We start from the raw sequence: 17,753 nt of genomic DNA on the forward strand, positions 1-17,753 counted from the left end.
AGTAATATTGTTATAGTGGTACATGGATAATATTATAAATTTACATCCTAGTTTATTCTTTATAAATTGATGTAAACATATTTGTCAAATAGATATACTTGTCGAATCTATAGTTAAATTATATGTTTGTACGTGTGCATACTAGGATATTTTTAGAATTTCGATTGTGCCAACAATAAGTTTTATTTATAAAAATGAAAAAAAAAACTATTCGTTATGTCAATATGATTTAATAAAGGTAAAGAAGATATTAACAGTACACTCTTTTAACATGATTTTTTTTACACATTTTTAATATTCGTTTGAAATTTAACTGATCATACTAATTGATTGTTACCTTGAGTTAAACAACATAAAATTTTACCTTCTACTAAACAAATGTCAAATAATATATAAACAACAAATTTCATAAAGGTAAACAATGAAAAAACACCAAATCATGTTTATCGCAAATTTATCATTATATTTATTAATTTATCATATAACTTGAAGTTCACATTTCTGACAAGTTCCTGTCATATTCTGAAAAATCAAATGCCTCTAAGTAACACTTTGGTTAGTCTTTGACTAAAACCGTCGACCGCTACTAAATATTAATTCATTGTACCTGAATTTGTGTTCAGACATTCAAAATTGGCAACACCTCATCATTCAAAAAGTGTATATATTCTAGTACATAGTCTTAGTGTCTACTACAAACGAGAAATGTGAATAATATACTATTTAATAGGATAAACACTAGACGTAAACTTTAATGTGATTTTGGTGTTATTTGTCAATTAAAATTAAAATTTAATTTTATAATCAATGTAATAAAAATTTAAATTATTTAAAGAGAAACTCTAATTTTAATTGAAAAACAGCACATACAAATTGCCTATAAGTCTTGTCTTAATATATAAACACATTCTTTAATTCTTAGCTATTACATGCATTTTATTGACATTTATGAATTGATGCAGGTTTTATTGAATCTTATTCACAATATCTCATGATGAGTAAAAAAAATTTGCAGATAATTATATAATATAATATATTAAGTATCGGACTACTATCATGCCTCAAGAATCCTCCTTTCCATGGTTCGAATTATTTGGGTGAGTGGTTATGAAATGTGATGTCTCTGACCATCAAACTCTGTTCTGGTGGCTAATTGTCCTTCAATCATTTAAATAATTGCCTTAACTTGAATAATCCAATCTCTACATCCCAACAAGTCCCATATGCCGCATGCACCTCTATATATGTTCACTAATTAACAATGAGGGTCACCACACAGGTCTCCTTTTAATTTTTTACTATCTAGCCAACATATTATGGGTGAATGCACAAAACTAACACCCATATATCATATCCAATCCATGCATATTCCACCATAGACATGAAATGAAACTTAACACGTGCATGCAACACATAGACATCCCCAACTTGCTACATGTAATCACATGACATAAGATCATAAATCTCACCACCACCTCTATTCTTGCCCTTGGGTCCCACTACAAACCATGCGTTTGCTAACTATGGTTTCTAAAAAACCTAATGCGTAAATTAACACGTGAGATTATTTTAACTTAATCAATAATCTTTACTCTGAGTCTTAATATGCAACATTCTTAAATAATAGATAAATAAATTTATAGTCCATAATAATTATATTTGATTCAAATATAATTACTTATATTCAAGTTGTATATAATTGTTATGAACAATAAAACTTTCACTATAAATATTTAATGCAATTATATATATATATATATATATATATATATATATATATATATAACTTAGTCGGGAACTGTTGATTAAATTTAAAAAAACTTGAATTAATCTACGAGTTGAATGATGTTTGCCAACTGTTTTTAACCTCACTAAGAATCTTTGGGCCCATTTGGCCCCACAGCTACCGCCACCCCTTTCCCCTAATGACAATTCATTAGAAAAACAAATTTAGCCCATGGACCGTAGTGTACTTGTCTTCTTTTTTTCTTTTTTTTTTTTTCCTTTGCCAACTTTGTATTTGCATTGGTGGCTAAGTCTATCAAATTTAAATTATTATAGCATCATGCACATCTACGTTCATTTCACAACCAAAAACTCACACAGCACTACCAACGGCCTAAAACCTTACACGTGTCAACCACCCACCTCCACCTTAAGGGTTAAGTACTTCTCTCTCTTTCCCATTCGATAATAGTAGCAAACTGAGAAGGAAGAAAACTGAGCTCGTAGGTTATTACCAAAGACTTCATTAAATTTTTATAGCATTGCCTTGTCTACAACTACCCCCCACAAATGGTAATCAAACCCTTCACCACACACAACCCTTCAAGTAAATTTTTAATAAGATCATAAATAGGCATTAGATATAGACATAGACATAAGATAAAAGACATGCTTTCTTCTTATTCTCAACTTCATAGGCCTTTCTTATTCTTCCTTCCAAGAAACCACTTCAAATCATCAACTTCCTTAGACTTGCACACCCTTTGTGCTGTTACTAGTAATCTCATCCTCTTGCTATCATTCAGATTGATTTCTCTCCTAGCACCTCGATCAAAGGGCTAAAAGTTTAAACTTTGCTGCTTAAACTTTTCTTTCACGGTTTGATACATCTTATTGATTTTAGTGCTATTTCAAAGGGGCGAAATTTGAGACATGGGCTTGAGCTCTAAGCAGGTTTCTAGCAGTGGACTTGATTGGAAACAAACGTTATTGGAGGCTCAGAATTTGGAACTTCCAAAGCCTAATCTGATGAGGAAACAACAACAACAACAACAACAACAAACTCAGCCGAATTCAGAGTCTTTGAAGTGTCCAAGATGTGACTCTACCAACACAAAATTTTGTTACTACAACAACTACAACAAGTCTCAGCCTCGCCATTTCTGCAGGGCTTGCAAGAGGCACTGGACCAAAGGTGGAACTCTACGCAATGTTCCAGTTGGTGGTGGAAGGAAGAACAAGAGGGTAAGAAAATCAATCACTACTCCAATTACAACATCTTCCACCACAACATCAATCACAACCACCACTTCTACTTGCACTGCCACAGTCACAACCTCAATTGGCAACAACAACAACAACATGGATGCTATGTTGGGTTGTAATAGCCACATGACAATCCAAACTCCTCTTGCGGATGATCACAAAAACATGTCTTCCTCTCTCTACCAAGCTCTAATTCGTCCACCACCTTTGCTGCTACAACAACAGAATCTGATGAACAACACAAGAGACCTAGAAGGCAAAGATTTTGGTATTGGTATTGGTAATGGTAATAATGGTATCTTTCCTAGTTTAACTTTGCCTTTTCCTATTCATCATCAAAGCCAAAGCCTACTCTTCCCTTTCTCAACCTCAAGCAGCTCTTTTGATACCAACCCTTGTTCAGTAGTGTCAACTTCTCTTAGATCCTCCAATGTTTATAACTATGGGGAGGATCAGTTTAAAGCAATAGAGGAACCAACCATCAATAGTACTATTACAACTACTACTATAGTGCCTAGCACCAACAACACACATCATCCATGGGAGATAGCAGCAGCAACAAGTGGTGTTGGCTTGGGAACTTCTTCAAATTCAAACTATTGGAATTGGGAGGATTTTGATTCATTGGTCTCAACTGATCTAAAAGATCCCTGGGATGGTTCAGATATCAAACCTTGAGATCAAACTATCAGAAACACATCATGGTAGTGTCCATAGATTAGTTATTTAATTTAATTGGGGTGTTTTTTGTGTTTCATACAGGTTAGTAAGTGGTCTTGTGTTTTTTTCAAGATGGGGCATGAGAAGTATTTGGAGCTGTCATGTTTTAGTTTCAGCTTCAGCTTCAAGCAAAAGTGTCCCAAAATTATTCCTGATTAATTAGTTGTAACCCACTCTGTTTGCCTCTTTGTTCATCTCCCTTATCATTTCCTCTAATCTCTAATAATAAAATGGTGTATTAATGCATGCAAAGTAGTAGTCTAGCATTATTTATCAATATAGGATTTTGTTTTTTTTATTTTATTTTTTGGGGAGTTTTATGAGTGCCTTGTGATGGGAGTGATATAGATATGGGGTCTGCTTCAGCACTGCTGAACTGACAGAATGTGATTGGAAGATTCTTTGGACATGTATATATCTTGGAATGATATTATCATACGAATTTTATTGCTCATGATTCGTTATCATCTCCACCACCACTTCTTGAGAATCATTCTTTGATTTTGGGACTGAAAGAATTCTGGTTGTACATTAATTTAATATTATACTATTATTATTCTATTCCTATCATATGTTTCTGGATCATGTATTCATGTCCCTGTGGGCTTTTAGCTCACATGGTGTTTTCATCTTTCTTCCAATTTAATAGAATAGTATATAATGTACAGTACTTAGGCCATCATATTTTCAAGGCTTTGTTTCTGATTTTTTTTTTTTTGTTTTCTTTTTATAAAAAAATATTAGTTTGTAAGAGTCTTAATTTTTGTCAGAAAAAAGACAAACTTGCAAACTTTTTTCTTCTTTTTTTAATTATCCAACCTATCTTATATATCTGGCTTTGTTTATGATTAATTGTCAGTTTCTTCTATTATTGAATAGCTGTGGAATGGAACACTAGTAGACCCTCTTTATACACGAGGCTTTAACATATTGTTGAGAGTTTTGAGATGTTATTGGACCAAATTTAGATCTACCTTGGTGAATCAAGAATAAATTAAACATGTTCGATTAGTGTGATTGTTACATTTGAATATTCTGATTAATTGGTAAACACTAGCAGCTTTGTACTTTATGCATGTGAGGACTCGAGCCTAATCAGCTGCCACAATCATTTTGATGGGATGCGCATGCATTTTGGCCTTGAAAATATTGAGTCACCTTGCAAGTTGGGATAGTAAACGACACCACAACGGCTAGTCTTTCTCTTGGGGAGTTATATTGTACCTATAATGTTATAAGCATAGGTGATGGTGGTGTGGGGAAAAGTGAATAGTTTGACCCATTAAGTTTTAGATAAAATTGCATAAAAAAATAAACCTGAACATACAATATTCATACAAAAATACCTTTGAAATTATTCAGGCTTGAATATGAATTTAGTTCACGTAAATCCATATTTTTTAGTCAATGTAGTTTATGTTTTTTTTAATTTTAGTTTATTGAGAGTCTGATTTTTTTTTTCATTCTTTAGGAATTAAAATTGAAAAAGTATAAGCTTACTTGGACTAAAAAAAAAACTTGTGCAAAAAATTATTATAAGAATGATGACCTACAAATAGTCCGTTTAACTCATAATTTGTGTAGGTCATGAGACCTAAAATAAGCCGTCTATCTAAATGTAGACCTTTTTAACCCGGTTTACCTAACTCAAAGGTTTAACATGTTTGGTTTGCAAATTAACAGGTTGGTTAGCCGGCCTTTGTTTTTTGTTAATTATTTATTTTGTGATTTATTAATATATTTATTATATTATGAAATATAATCAATTATTAATAAATTATATATATATATACATAAATCAGAATTATTCATTTTTTAATTTCTTAGTTTTTTTTAATTTTTTTATATTATTATTTTGTAGCCGTAGTCTATAAAAAATATATTAGCTTTTTTTTTTATGCTACGTGAAGCAACGTAAATCAAGAAAAGAAAACTCATTTTTTGCAACCTGGCCCAGCCCGTTGAATCTGTGGACCAATATGAACTAAACATGAACTGGTCAGGCTAACCCCAATATCTAACTCTAATTTTATACATAATAAGATATACAATTTGTACAAATATGTTTTTCTTACCTTAAGATGTTTATTACCAGAGGCAGAGTGAACTGTGAAGGAAGCTGGCGGGACCAAGTCCTTCCACCATGAAAAGTATTATGTTTTTTTTTATTAAAAAAATCATGGAATGCTTTATTAGTTTTGATTAAATTGTCTATTTGGCCCTAAAAAATTGTCTATTTCTAGTTCCATAATAATTACAATCAAAGCAAACCAAGATGTCAAATATAACTAAATCTGTATTGAACAAAGTAAAAGATTTACATAGGACCACTCAAAACTCATGCAACCATGTGTTTAAAAGCACACGTTACTATTTTAAAATGACTTGTCTCAAACTTTACTAAATAAACCTTTTATCAATTAGTCTATTTTAATTGGTTGAATAAAGTATGTCGGGTTATAAAATGTGAGTTCTCTCATAATATCTTTAATTCTCGGAGATATAAGATTAATTAGATAATTTAAAAAAAAAATTGTAAATTCAATCTCTTTTATTAATAAAAACCATCAAACTAACAATTAACATTTCCCATTAAAAAATTATCTTCCTTTCCTTTACTACAGATAAGGTAAATAAACCTCTTTAATTTAAGCCATATCAAACATCATATAAGAATTTTAGCACTTGAAGAGGAGCGGCATTGGAATAACCAGCATGGGTGAAGTGGAAAATTAAAGCAGTGTGATGACCTCTTGATTGGTGACTAGAGAGAAGATGGTAATTGAATTGGATTAGGTACATAATGACTAGGGCAGTTAAAAAAGATTGGACCATTTTGATAACACACTGCACTACACTACTGGTATCTATCACTATCCACTCTTTTTCTCATCCTATTACAGGCAGAGGCGGCTCCTTGTTTGTAAATGGGGTGGTCATGGCTACCCAAAAGAAAAAGAAAAAGAACACTTTATTATATATATATATATATATATATATATATATATATATATATATATATATATATATATATAATTTTTTTCATTTTGTTTTAAAAAAATTAAAGTACAGCTAAAATTGTATAAATTAAAATTTGGTAAATTTATAATCTTTCAAAATAAATTTGGTTCCTTTGAATGAATAAAGGTAAAGCAAATTGATCTTAAATGAAAAACATGTAAGGGCAATTTATGTTAAACTTTTGTTATTCTTTTCTTAAAAAAAACTATCATGTTATATATTGATATAAAGTATAGACCAATTTTATCTATAATTAATATTGGCAGGATAATTTAACTAATTATCTTTAATAAAGTCTCATCTTTCAATCATTTTTTTATTCATAAAACTCTAAATATGAAACTTTTGTTAGAAATTCAAATTTAGTTCTATTCATGCATGTTAGTGTTTTTTCTAAATATATATATTTTTTTTGTGATGGATCAAGATTATTGATATCCTATAATCAATCGTATCAGAATTAGAAACTAATTTTATTCGTAATAAGTGATTATCGTTGATTCAATAAAAAATTTAAAAAAAAAATGGAACTTCAATTATCCCATAAAAATCATAAATCCACATATGAACACACCATGAATTTTCTTAATATATTTAACATAATTTCTCTTAAAATAATTATTAAAAAAATCAAGTCAAACACAACCTTAATATTTGAGTTTTACGACAATTTGGCTTTAAAGACACATTGAACGCAGCAACCAAATTACGTCATGCTCAATATTAATGTTGAGAACAGGCAAGTCTTCCTGTTTACTGCAAAATGAGATTCACTTCACATAGCCCTATAATTAGAAAGGATTTCTTGTACGTATTCTTTTCTTTTCTGTGAATGTCACTAACTTCTTTTTGACCTAACGAATGACATTAACATCACTAATATTACAAACAGGTTTTTACTTGTCATTTTATTTTGAAAAGTTATCTTATAGGATATAGGGGTACACAAGTGTGACCCGCAGCGTGAGGCACCACCTATAATGTGACATGATTGAAGAGTCAAAAGGAAGGAAATTATGTATAGTTAAAACATGGGGGGGGGTCTTATTTTCAACCAATAATTCATAATAATTTACAAGTAGCTTTTCACATCCAACTTAATAGTTAATATTACAAACGATTTCCCAACACTACTACTACTACTACAAATTTCCCATCCTCACACCAGTGTCCCTAGCATAGGGAGGAGGACCATTATTATTAGCTTTCGAAAAACTAACATAATAAAGGTCTGAGGTTATGCCTTTGAAAATAATGAAAGCAGCTCCAGCTCCAAACACTCCCTTCCTCAAGGTCTGGCATGAAGGTGCTCTCTCTCCCATGAGATCGCGGTAATTGGTGTGGTAAGCATTCCTCACAGAACCCGCTAGCAGGCACGAAGCAGCAATGAAAAATGTTACCCTGGATCATACAATACCTGGGAAAATATCAGGTCTTGTTTTGTTTTGTGAGTCTACCAAGCACAGACACCTCTCTTATGTTTCAAACATGTTAATAATTATTTCCCTGACACATGTCAAATACTTACATTAACAAATTACAATACTAACATTAGTTGTCCAATAAAGAAATTATTCTTTGTCGGCATGTCCTGTGTCTGCGTTAGAGTTCGTGTTTTTAACTAATGATGATAATGTAGGGTTATTTTCTTTTTGTTTACTGTTTCAATTTTTTGTGCTAGAAATGATAAAAGGAATGCTGTTATAACTTATAAGGTGATAGTGAAGATCTTTGAGGACAAATAAAGTGAAAATAAGGTGATACTTTTATAATTGTTAATATTAGAAAATGAAAACAGAAAAACATTTCCTTTAAAAGTAAATAGACCAATTGTTTGTGTGAATTGAAATTACCAAGAGAATAATTTAGAGCAAACATATAATTTCTGTTTGTAAGACTAGGAATTAAAAATTAACACATACCAACTAGTGATGAATAAGCAAATTGCCCATGATCTTGATCCACTGGGTCTCATAGCTTTCCCACAGCACAGGCATCTAGTTACAACCATAATGATCACTTGACTGGCAACTAGGATAAAAAAGGACCCCACTCCTAGGTTGGTTGCAATGTCTGAGTCATATTGACAGTAGTTTCTACCTGCACTGTCTTTATTTAACGAGGCCTGCATGTCACTAGAACAGTTAGTTACACTTGAGTAAGTAAACCCATTTCAACACTGCAAAAATTTGTTTCCAGTTTTGAATTTTCGGATCACAACTTTGCACCACCCCTACTATGCAAGTAAACAATACAACATGGAGAAAATGTTGAACTAGTAGCTCATAGTGTGACGTGCAATGAAGAAATTAGCTGATTCTTTAACGTGTTTTAAGGACCTATTTTTCCCAGCTCAAGGCAAAAAGTTGCTGAGATGCGCGAACAAAATTTTAATGCATGCTAAATTTGTTTTTTTTTCCCGAAAGTAACAAATAATGCATCTGGGAATTGCTGAATACATTGCAACTAAAGAATTGAAATGCAAATAATCATAAAGTTCTGCATTACATTTTCTAGAAGTATAATTCAGGATCTAATCGTGAAGGTACAAGTTGGTTCAACTTCCAAATCTCTTAAAATGGGAATAATGCTCCCACATTGACTAGAGACTAGAGAGATCAAGGTTACCTTGCCACATAAGGAAAAAAATAACAAATAAAAAACGCATCTTCAAAACACATACACAAGTGATTATGCCATAAAATAAAAGTAGCTCTTTTATACAGGGCTGAGTCTTTTTAAGTTTATTAAATTAGTATTTTTAGTAACATCTTTATGATAGAAGATGAAGTAAAAATAGAAATGGAGTAAAAGGCCTTTTGAATGTTGGAGTTAAGTGGTAGATAGCAATAACTAAATAATTATCTACATAAAATTACAATTTATAAAGTAAATGGGCTAGTTTTTTAAACTTTGTTTTTTTTATAAAAAAATACTTTTTAAAATTTGGACTTTCTAATAAAAAAATAAACAGGATTTGCTTCATGGAAAAGTATTAAAAAATTACTTTTAAAAAAAATAATTTAGACAAACATATCAAAAAATAAAAAATTACTTATTAAAAATGATGTACAACAAATAAGAATAATGAATAATTAATACTAATAATTAAGTAAATTTTGCACTGCTATTTCCGGTGCTCATGATATCAAACAACACAACCGAAAATTGTTGTGCTGTACTGCTGTGCATCAGCACGTAACAGATAGAACAAAAGCTTGTGTTGTAACTCAACAATTTGTTCTATGTTGTTCTAATGTACTGTCCCCTAAATGGACTGGCCCTTCATAAGAGTTTGCATGCCAACATTTCTCTGTTTTAAACCTATATCTTCATGTAATGCAAAATCAGCTATAACTCACATGTCTTTTATTTTTATAAGATAGCATTTGGTAATGTGTTAGAATCAGATGGAATTTAACATCTGAGTTCTATTTTATGTCTAGTACGTTTTAAAAACTAAATAGAAATAGAACATGGGATTAAAAAATGGTACATTTTCTTTCCACTTAAAAGGATGAAACCAAGGAGAACCTAGAATGTTCCATTTTGTTCTGTCCACGAGCCAAATGCTACTTAAGACTTTGTAGGAGGTGCGGGACTCACTATTTCCCTAATCTTTTCCTTTATTTCTCCCCCACCAAACAAAGCATAAGTTTTTCAGGTATTAGATATTTCAATGTGAGGATGAGAAATTTTAGGAGGCAAAGATCGTGTGTAGAGGATTCTATACAATTATCATATGATTATAGATCAGATTCTACTTTCTGGGGACTGATTTCTCCTTTTCATGACAACATGTAATAGCAATCATAGTGAAAATAATTAAGAGCGTATTTGGATGATAACTTTTAACTGGGTAATTCATTTTAATCATGTAATTGAAATATTTCAAGGTGAAATTATAGATAAATCATTTAAAGAAAATTAAATTCAGTTATTTTAATAAGAAATTTTATTCCATAGCGAATGCATGAATTGAAATTCTTTGCAAAAATGAGAGAATTTTAATTTCTGTAACTCCTCTCTACGGCTGGTCTCAATCACTCTACACCTAAACCTCACTTGCTTTCACTCATTCCTCTCCACCCACACACTCTCCCTTGCGACCCTCGTTCTCACTCCCTCAGTCACGAAAACCTTCATTCAAATCGTACACTCTCGGTGGCTATTACCTCATTCAGATTGCATACTCTCACGATGGTTACGACCTCCGTTCTCGCTTGATTCAGATCGCACACTCTCTTCATAAAAGGTTGGTTTCTCATCTCCATTATCTAGGGTTAATTTGTGATTTGTGCTTTGTTCTCATTGTTGTGTTATCTAGATCTGAATTTTAAATAAATTTGCTTTCACTATTGGATATGTGGGAGAAGGCTTGGGGTTTTATTTGGGTTTGAAATTTTTATTTTTTGTTTGGGGTTGAGTTAAGTGGTGAGCACCATGTGTTTGTGAATATGCATGAAAGAGGGAGAGAAAAATTATTTAAATTCCACCAATAGGTTTAAAATTATTTTCAGTTTCCATTAGGTTTAATATTATTTAGCATTGAAAAGGACCTCCACTAGTGGGAGCATAAGTGGAAAATTGAAGCAAGTAATTTGCACCTTTGTTGATTTTGCTGAAGCAACGATGTTTATTATATAAAGTATGTTTGTACACATTACAATACTTTATAGGTTAATGATAGTCCTTGGATATATTCCTTATTATCATCATGACTTTAAGTGCTCTATAAGATTTGTCTAAATGGTTATGCCTTTCATTGTGCCTGCCACCATGTGTTTGCTATTTTAGTATCAATGCTAAGAATTGGTAGCAAGTACATTTTTTTTCAAATGTATAGTAACTTATTTTTAGTCCTAATCCACTGTTCTTATGTAATGTTGATATCCTAAAGATTAGGCTGAGCTAATTTCAAAAGCTTTTAACTTTTAGATAGGGAGAACATACAACAATATTATACTTTCCCAGCATAGAAGTAATGTGTAGTTAATAATACCTCTGATTATTTTGTTTACCCTGCTTCTTGTAAAATGCAGAAGGGGAAGGGGGTGGGGTGGGGAATTAGATTGTATGAAATGGAAACAAAGTTTTTAGTTGAACCATATTGTTCTTAACCAATAGGAATGTTAAAACCACCATGACTTTAGATGCATCTTCATCCTTCAGCAAGTCCATTTTCAGTTTTATAATTTTTGGGTTTATGGTCATCAATGTGAAACTTTTCAGCAAGAGTTGAATTTCTATTTTTACTTTTCTCACTTACCATAACATGCACTGTTCAATATTGTTATGTTATGCTAATTGCCCAGACACTCACTAGTAGTAGTAATTAATACTGTTATTACCACGGTGCTGCATTTATGGTTTCAGTTAAGTGGGTTTGCTTGGAGTCACTCATATAGAATGCTTACATACTGGAAATTTGACGTATGTGTTGGTGCCTCATTGATTCTAATTGTGGTTGGCATATTCACCATGCATTTTTTGGATCATTTGGAAAGCAATGGTTTGATTATTATATGCAAATACACTATCTACATTGAGTCATATCATATGTAGTGGAAGCACGAGATATTTATATGTGCAGATCTCATATAGGATGAATAAGTTCCTATATCTTCTCATATTTATGTACTATGATATATAAAATATGATATATAAAAATCCTTCATCATTTTGCCTCAATTTATTACTCTGGTCTTTGATTGTTATTATGAATGTGTTAATGTATAACACATGCCATATTATTGTTTTTTTTATCAGCACATGACACAGTATTGTTGTTGCCGGCTGGTTCAAAATTTAAACTATATTTACATTTTATAGATACTTATTTAACTCAATATATTCTACATTTTAATTTGTACTTCAAGATGAAAACTCTACACCAGTTAGTAATTCCATCTGATTTTAGTCCTATAATTTCTTTTCGAATATAAGCCCCTATATTTTTTCTTATGGTTAATTATGTTTCTAGGTTTGAAAATTCTATACCAATCATTACTAATACAATGATTTTTTGTTGATGTGCAGGGATAGATCGTGAGAATGTCTTTTGGCTTATGTGGGGATTACTTTTTTTTTTAATGCAGCTTTTCAAAATATATCGATGTCTTAGGTTGTATTCTGAAATCAGTAATGTTTAAATTATTCTCATTTTTATATTTTTAATGACACTGATGATGATAAAATGTAAAGAAGGTATTTTATATATGCTTCCTTTTGTTTTAGTTTTTCTTGTTGAAATATTTTTTTTATGCTTTAGTTCTAAATTTATATTGTTAAAATATAATTGGACATGAATATATATACATTTTTAAAGCAATTATAAAAATATTTTTTTATTTATATGAAAATTTATATTTTTAAAATATAATTGGAGAAAAAATAAAAATTTTAAATATAATAAATTGAAATTAGTTAATTCAAACAAAGACTTTAAAAATATAAAAAAATTAAATTGGTTTATCCAAACAAAAGAATTTTAAAAATCTAAAAAAATTAATTGATGCCATTTTAATTTTCCTGAATTTTAAAATTCCTGGAATTTTAAAATACTCCATCCACATTTTAATCTGACCCTTGCTGGTTGAGATCTATAAATATTTACTTAAGCTCAGTGTTTTAGATCTTCATGAATGCAAGCTAGCCTTTTTGTTCTTAACCATTAATTCACCATAATAGGATATCTGATTTTCATGATTGACGCACAGTAGAAATCTCCAATCTTCAAGCCTATATTTTCTTGTACTGCCTAACTAGTGGTTCAGATTAGAAGTCATCCTACCCACTTGGGTATAATTTTTTTCATTTTAAGACGTGAGAACAAGAACTGATTTGATTATACAATCATTTATAAATTACTAACATAAAAAAGCTAGTTAGTCCTAAGTACTAACACAATCACTTAAAAATTCATTTATATTAACTATTTAAATAAAATTTAATAATTGAAATTCATTGTTCTTGTTTTTCATGACATATAGGAGATGTAGTTAGCGAAAAAAAATCATTTTTATATGAGAGGTGAGAAAGACAAATATAAAATATATAATCATATATGGATTATCTACATTAAAAGTTCTCTAGAATCATGCAAAATATACAACCATAAAGTAAGGCTTAAATGTGTATTTAAGTCTTCTAAAATATGTATGATTTAATTTTTAGTTCTTACAGAAAAAAATCTTTGATTTTCATTCCTAAAAATTAAAATCATTATTTTTTTATTCCTATTATTATGATTTATGTGACACACATTAATGTGTTTAACATAAGTCAAATGATCATATCAGAGAGACCTATTAGTATTTGTGATAGGTTAGCATGTGATAGCTATATTTTTTTTTCTCGATTCTCAAAATAAATGTTTTTATAATTTTATTATCCACTTTAGAAGATTAGGGACCAAAAATATGATTTTAAATTTTGAAGGGATGAAAATTAAATATTTTATAGGAATTAAAACCCAAATTTGCTTATTTTATATATAAAAAAAACAAATATTTATTTTTATAGAAACCAAAATCATAACTTATTCATTTTATAAAGATTAAAAATATATTTAAGTTTGTTTAAAAAAATAAATATTAAAGCAACAAAGTAATATGACAATTTTAAAAAATTCACATAATCTACGTGTTCTAATCTTAACGTCCGTCTATGATATCTAATGATGAATATTTATCCATTCACTCTCTGGTAGAAAAATAATATTTAAAAAGCATATCAAAGAAGAAATCATGCTTATCATAAAAAATAATTATAGGGAAGTCACGTCACATCTAGTTAAAATTAAAAGTTAATAGTCACGTGATGATGTATATTTATCTTCAAAATCAATAATGCAAACTTATAATTTATATTTTTCACAACAACGTTTCATTTTTCATACCTTCCTTTCCTTGTTGTATATGAAGTCAAGGAAAACATAATAAATAGAGAACAGAATAATAAACAATCACTGAATCACCTGATCTTTTCATACTAAGAAAATAATATAATTATCAACCTCTACCAAGATTAATCGCAATAACTCATCCACAAAAAATTCAAGTGATCGAATATCATAATCGCACTCTTTGTTAATTTTCCCCATTCAGACTCAGATAGTATGCATGTGACAAAAAAAGAACGCATAACTAATCCAATTAAATTAAATCCATACTGAAAAAGTATAAGAAAAAATCATAAGATCATAAGCAAAGTCTAAGGAAAAGAAAAACCAAAAAAAAAACAGGCCAAGAAAGAAAGAGAAGAAGAGAGTGACTCACAGTATTCCTTCTTTGCTTTGCAGCAACAGCGAGAGCAAAAGCAACCATATCAAGCACAACCACCACCGCCAGTAAGAGAGACGAAGCCATAGTAGCTGACCCACCACTTAAATCTGAATATGTATACACAAAAACACCACAAAAAGGAAGAAGAAAAGAATGGATTAAAGACTAAAAAATGGAAACATTATATTAAGCTCTTGAGATTGTAACAAATAAATAAATAAATAAAAAGCTTGTTCGGAAGCAAATGGGAGAGTAAAGAAGCAAATCAATTTAAGTATGCAACTTTTGGCTGCATTTGTAAGCTTTCTGGCGTTTTTTTGTTCTTTCGATAGTAACTTTCTGGCGTTTTAATTGGACGAATAGCGCCTATATTTTGTTATATCATATTTTTAATTATTAAAAGCCACATCTCCTAGTTGCTTAAAAAATGAAATGAATATTATATTACCCAAATATGCCGATACGGTTCATTTAAACTAAATAAATATATATAAAAAATAATGTAAAGATACATTTAGCATTAGTTGAAAGTAAAAATCAAAATTATAAAATTATATATTTTGTTATTTCCACAATTATTTATTTGATTAAAGAAACCAAATATGCACTTTAACCATTGTGCATTAGTAACGTTCGTTTTATAGGTTTTAATATGAATAAATAGTTGTTTTTTTCTTAAATGTCTAATTTATTGATAAATATATTCGATCAAACTATAAAATTTCGCCTTCAAAAGTGTAAAAAGTGTGATAAATATATTCGACTATTAATTTTTGTCCATCACCGTTAATAAAATAGCCTACATGACACATAGAGATGAATTTGTCACGGAAATGATAGTCAACGTGACTATCTCTAATTATCAACATAGGGACATATTTGTCATATAATATTTTCTTAACTTTTCATCTTTCCATTCTGGAATAGGAATAGGGTAAATAATCATTTTTATCCATGAATGTGTAATTCACTGAAAAATGTGTTGATGAAAGATGAAAATATAAAATTTAGTCCCCGAAAGTGTAAAAAGTGCCACAAATATATCTGACCATTAATTTTTGTGCGTCATCCTTAATAAAATAACCAAAAATCGAAGAAGTGAAATATGAAATATATTTATCTTTTATTTATAGTAGATTGTGACTAATTATTATCATTCGGAAAAATTTGTAATGATTAGTACACTTTTACAATGTTTATTTTGGTAAACAGATACAATGTTTTATTTTGAACAATTTTTATTGCGATAGACAAATTATGGTTGATAATCAATATTAATGTTATTATTGTGTTTATTTTAAATTATGTTTATCAATACATATTTTTAAGTGATTATTGTAATGCTATGTTTTTAACGATAAAAAATGGCAAAAATTTACCCTAAAATTATATTTTACCCTTAAATAAAATGAAATTTTTGGTCTAACAAATTAGTCAAATAGAAATATATTGATATTTAGGTCCAATAAAAAATTACTGACATTTTTGTCCAATAATGATAACTTGTTAACATTTTGGTCCAATAGATTATACTAACATTTAGGTCCCAAAAAAAATTACTGACATTTTTTTCCAATAAAAAAATATTGACATTTTCGTCCAACAAAAAGTTATCAACATTTACGTCAAAAAATGGTATCTTATGAACATTTTCGTCCAATTTAATCAGCATGATCCGTTGACAATCATTTTAGTGACAAATTCATTCCTTTGTGCCACGTTACCCACGTAGGCTATTTTATTAATGATGTCGGATGAAAGTTAAGACTAGATATATTTATTGCACTTTTTACACTTTTAAAAATTAAATTTTGTATTTTCATTTTTCAGGAACATATTTGTCAACAAATTATATATTTTGGAAGAGGAGTGGTTATTTACCCTTGCACTGTCAGCAACAACATTTTAGTTTGAGGTTGTTCATAGGTGTAGGATGAATGGTTATGACACGGTGAGAGATACCCATGAATCATGTCCCCTCGTGCGACAAACACGTTGTTAAGATTTGAACTTAGAAGCATGATGTAACGTTGACTATGGCAATCTAAATGCTAATCTTACTATTTTTTATGCACAATTTATATTTTTTTCATTGTGTTGTTATATTGTTGGCCTCTTAGGTGAAACTTGTTTGATTGAAAAATGGGGGAGTTGTGAAATTTCTAGGAGAAAGTCGAGGACATTAATAACAAAACTTCCGTGAAGAGAGAGCCAAATGAAGGATAAGGATCCAAAACAGTCAAACCTAAAGGAAATTTGATGTGCCATTAATTAAGAAAAATTGCACAACACATAATTAATTACATAATTGAGACGACTTGATTTTTAGTTTGTAGTTTTAAAATTTTAATAAACTAAACCTAGTTTTAAATTTGAATTTTCAGTTTTAAATTTTGTTTCTATTTTTAGTTTTAATTTTTTTAAAACTTTGACAAAAAAGTTACCTTTCTCAACAATTCCTCTATCCTTCAACCCATATCACATTCCTTGTGAAGCATGATGTCAATCCAACACCTCTCCTTGGATCTACTTGCCTCTTCTCCATCCTTTGAATTCAACATCATCTTCAACTCCACACAAACAAGAGCCGTCAGTCTACTTTTACAAATTAAATGGCACAACCAAATACATAAAAAAAATGAAAAATAAATGTGAGAAGTAGAGGGGAAATAAAATGAAAATAACTTGTAATCAAATTTCACACCTTTGTTATTTTATTTTTTTACCTTAGCTTGC

General features: G+C 29.9%; 2 protein-coding genes and 1 long non-coding RNA gene across 4 annotated transcripts; 2 read left to right on the forward strand and 1 right to left on the reverse strand.

The window, feature by feature from the left end:
• Positions 1–2,185: 2,185 nt before the first annotated feature.
• On the forward strand, positions 2,186–4,165 carry LOC100791855 (dof zinc finger protein DOF4.6). The gene has a single exon (XM_003542720.4). The coding sequence runs from the start codon at positions 2,659–2,661 to the stop codon at positions 3,667–3,669; it is 1,011 nt and encodes a 336-aa protein (XP_003542768.1). The 5' UTR covers positions 2,186–2,658; the 3' UTR covers positions 3,670–4,165.
• Positions 4,166–7,753: 3,588 nt separating this feature from the next.
• On the reverse strand, positions 7,754–15,351 carry LOC100792378 (uncharacterized). 2 transcript variants are annotated; one of them, XM_003542721.5, is made up of 3 exons: positions 15,012–15,351; positions 8,655–8,857; positions 7,754–8,133 (listed from the first exon to the last, which is right to left on the reverse strand). In XM_003542721.5, exons 1-3 carry the CDS (start codon positions 15,099–15,101, stop codon positions 7,875–7,877), a joined length of 552 nt encoding a protein of 183 aa, XP_003542769.1. In that variant the 5' UTR covers positions 15,102–15,351; the 3' UTR covers positions 7,754–7,874. The 2 variants fall into 2 exon arrangements, with proteins under 2 accessions (XP_003542769.1, XP_014621126.1); XM_014765640.3 differs by having other exon boundaries at positions 7,754–8,149; positions 15,012–15,298.
• On the forward strand, positions 10,203–12,948 carry LOC106795494 (uncharacterized). Its single transcript, XR_001384159.2, has 2 exons — positions 10,203–10,987; positions 12,772–12,948. It is a non-coding gene; the product is annotated as an uncharacterized lncRNA (long non-coding RNA).
• Positions 15,352–17,753: the final 2,402 nt, after the last annotated feature.

Source organism: Glycine max, chromosome 13 (genome assembly GCF_000004515.6).
Source record: "Glycine max cultivar Williams 82 chromosome 13, Glycine_max_v4.0, whole genome shotgun sequence".
Classification (NCBI taxonomy): Eukaryota; Viridiplantae; Streptophyta; class Magnoliopsida; order Fabales; family Fabaceae; genus Glycine; species Glycine max.

Bases quoted from the DNA above. Each gene is read 5' to 3' on its own strand.
- LOC100792378 (XM_003542721.5), bottom strand. From the start codon at position 15,101: ATGGCTTCGTCTCTCTTACTGGCGGTGGTGGTTGTGCTTGATATGGTT. The intron at 8,858-15,011 runs GTGAGTCACTCT...AGTGACATGCAG, and splicing joins CAAAGCAAAGAAGGAATACT to GCCTCGTTAAATAAAGACAG. The intron at 8,134-8,654 runs GTATGTGTTAAT...TGTATGATCCAG, and splicing joins TGCTTATTCATCACTAGTTG to GGTAACATTTTTCATTGCTG.
- LOC100791855 (XM_003542720.4), top strand. From the start codon at position 2,659: ATGGGCTTGAGCTCTAAGCAGGTTTCTAGCAGTGGACTTGATTGGAAA.